Source organism: Montipora capricornis, chromosome 8 (assembly GCF_036669925.1).
Source record: "Montipora capricornis isolate CH-2021 chromosome 8, ASM3666992v2, whole genome shotgun sequence".
NCBI classification, from domain to species: domain Eukaryota; kingdom Metazoa; phylum Cnidaria; class Anthozoa; order Scleractinia; family Acroporidae; genus Montipora; species Montipora capricornis.
In genome coordinates, this window is record NC_090890.1 from 48,005,703 (window position 1) to 48,008,202 (window position 2,500).

Consider the following 2,500-nt stretch of genomic DNA (forward strand, 5'->3'; position numbering starts at 1 on the left):
TCTCTTCGTTTCAGTGAAGTGTGACTTACTTGCAGGTCTTTCATTGGGTTCCAGTCATGCTCCACAAAGATAACCGTGTCGGCACCAGTCAGGTTAAGCCCCAGTCCTCCAACATGTGTCGTCAAGAGAAGAATGTCGATCGATGGGTCGTTGTTGAATCTAAATGGAATAGAAGACAGCAATACAAATCATTGTCGTACCACACAATTTAATCTCACTGTTAATATACAACACGACGCGCCAAAAGAAACTCGAGGGAAGTTCTTTATTCTTACCTTTGCACAAGCGAGTGTCGGGAGCCTGCAGGAGTACTTCCATCAAGTCTGAGGTACGTCACATTGGGCATGTGCTTTCTGGAAGAAACGAACGACCAAAGTATCAACCGTGTTGTGTAATATACGAGAGAACAATGGAGCCAAATGTTGGAAATCAACACCTCCAAACAACGGCCAGATTACTTTGAATTGGAGAGACCCCTTCTTTTTAAAAGAAGTAATAAAAGCATACTTTGCCTTTGCGTTTGAAGCAATAACACACACATTTCGCAAACGGACTTATGCTTAGATACCCTATCTGGTGGAAGGTCAAAGCAAATTCCAACGATTATTTTTAAAACAACAAATAAAGAGGTTTCGACTACAGCAACAGAGAAAAACCAACTTGTTATAACACATTATATTATCATGATGACTGATCGCATTTCAAACACATTATTTAGTCTTGTCGTTCTTTAACATTCGCTAGCATTGTCCTCTGTGCGTTTAAGACAGCGAACGAAAACAAGTTTCCTTACTTGAGAAGATCATTCTCGACGATATCCAGCATGCTTTTTAGCTGGCAAAACACCAGAACGCGATGCTGAGACACAACCGGGTCTGATGACAGATCATTGGAGCCTGGAGATGAAGAGCTCGCGCCGATGCCGCAATCCAACAGCAGTTGCCTGCGAATCAACAACAAATAGGCAATGAGATTTTTTGCGTAATCAACAACCAATAGACCAAATTTTTCTATCTAAGTAATTGGAGGAGAATACCGCTTGAATGTGGCGTAAAGATGGCGCAGCGGTGAGAACACTCACCGTCCACCTAGGGTTCGACATCATGAATCTACATGTTACGAGGAATTGAGCTTGTTTTTTTTTTTAATCTACACCGAGAGTTTTCCGCGGTTATCCTATCAGCAAAAAGCAACATATGATTTGATCGCTTGTAGGAAGTGAGGAGGGGGAGGAGAGGGAGGAGGGGAATGGGGGAGGGGGGAAAGGGGGTATGTAACCTTTAGTCTTGACTAAATTGACCATTGTGCTATCACTATCACCATTTTACTTTGCAAACTTTGCAAACCATACTCAAATTGTCCAATCAGAAGGAGTAAGGAGTGAAGAGTGAAAAGTGAAAAGCACCATTACGTGAGAAAACAGGTCAGTCTGGCGCGTTCGTATATCAGAAACCAAGAAAAATGATTGATCATCCTGGAAGTCAGTGCTATCGAAAGGGGCTCAGAGAGGAAAAGTCGAGAACTTACTTGAGAGCTACAAGCTTAGCAGCGTGCTGTATGTCCCGGATGGAAAAATTTTGTTGCCGCAACTGATCCATAACTTTATTGTATTCCGGATGATTGGCAGTCAGCACAAGGAGGGGATGATTGCACACCTTGCGAAGGTACTGAAGTGCCTGTGCGATCAGACAAAATGGGGACGGATCTCGGACAGTTAGAACCTTACGGTGGGACCATGTAATAATAATATATATAATAATAATTCATTGTTTTCTATAGCGCATTACCATTACGCAATGATCTAATGCGCTTTACAATCTTATACTATCGAAAAGAATTACATACATAATGATATTTACAATAAATAGTAGAAGTAATAGCCTAATATCCTCGCAATGTAAAAAGAATTATTCTAAAAATGCTTGTTTAAAGAGATGGGTCTTGAGATCTGATTTAAAACTATAGATACTAACACAGTTCCTTATAGTAGCCGGTAGATCGTTCCAAAGTTTCGGTACCGCTACCGCAAAGGCGCGGTCACCGAGTGTCTTATAAGTCCTGCGAGATGTAAGTAACCCGTCAAGGATGATGCCTTCCTTGCTACGTAAATTATATCTCCCCTGAGACCGGATACGTACAAGGCAACTAATGTATTCTGGAGCCAGCCCGTAGATAGCTTTAAAAGTTATCAATAATGTCTTGAATATTATGCGGTAATGGACAGGCAGCCAGTGTAATTGTCTTAACAAGCAAAACCTAGAGACTCTTTTAAATATTAAGCGCGCTGCCGCGTTCTGTACCCTTCTCACAAGAGATCGGACTCGATTCCACATAAACTGATTGATAGAGTATTAAGAATTCTCTCTACCATCTAACACTAAGTGTATATCTAAATTGTGGTTAAAGAGTGAGCTTTGCGAGCTCGAGGCAAGATCGGAAATTCCTTCACTCTCGCGGAGCCAGTCAAGTTGTGGTGACTTCAAGTATTCCTCTCGCTCCT

General features: G+C 41.7%; 1 protein-coding gene across 1 annotated transcript in view; it reads right to left on the bottom strand.

Moving 5' to 3' along the window:
• The window catches only part of LOC138060367 (TATA-binding protein-associated factor 172-like), a 44,785-nt gene that overhangs the window by 2,080 nt on the left and 40,205 nt on the right, over positions 1 to 2,500 (bottom strand). Inside the window, exons 39-42 of the mRNA XM_068906123.1 lie at positions 1,528 to 1,676; positions 794 to 943; positions 276 to 353; positions 30 to 159 (exon numbers count right to left, since the gene is read on the bottom strand). Coding sequence (XP_068762224.1) covers positions 30 to 159; positions 276 to 353; positions 794 to 943; positions 1,528 to 1,676 — 507 coding nt within the window. The remainder of the gene's footprint in view (positions 1 to 29; positions 160 to 275; positions 354 to 793; positions 944 to 1,527; positions 1,677 to 2,500) is intronic.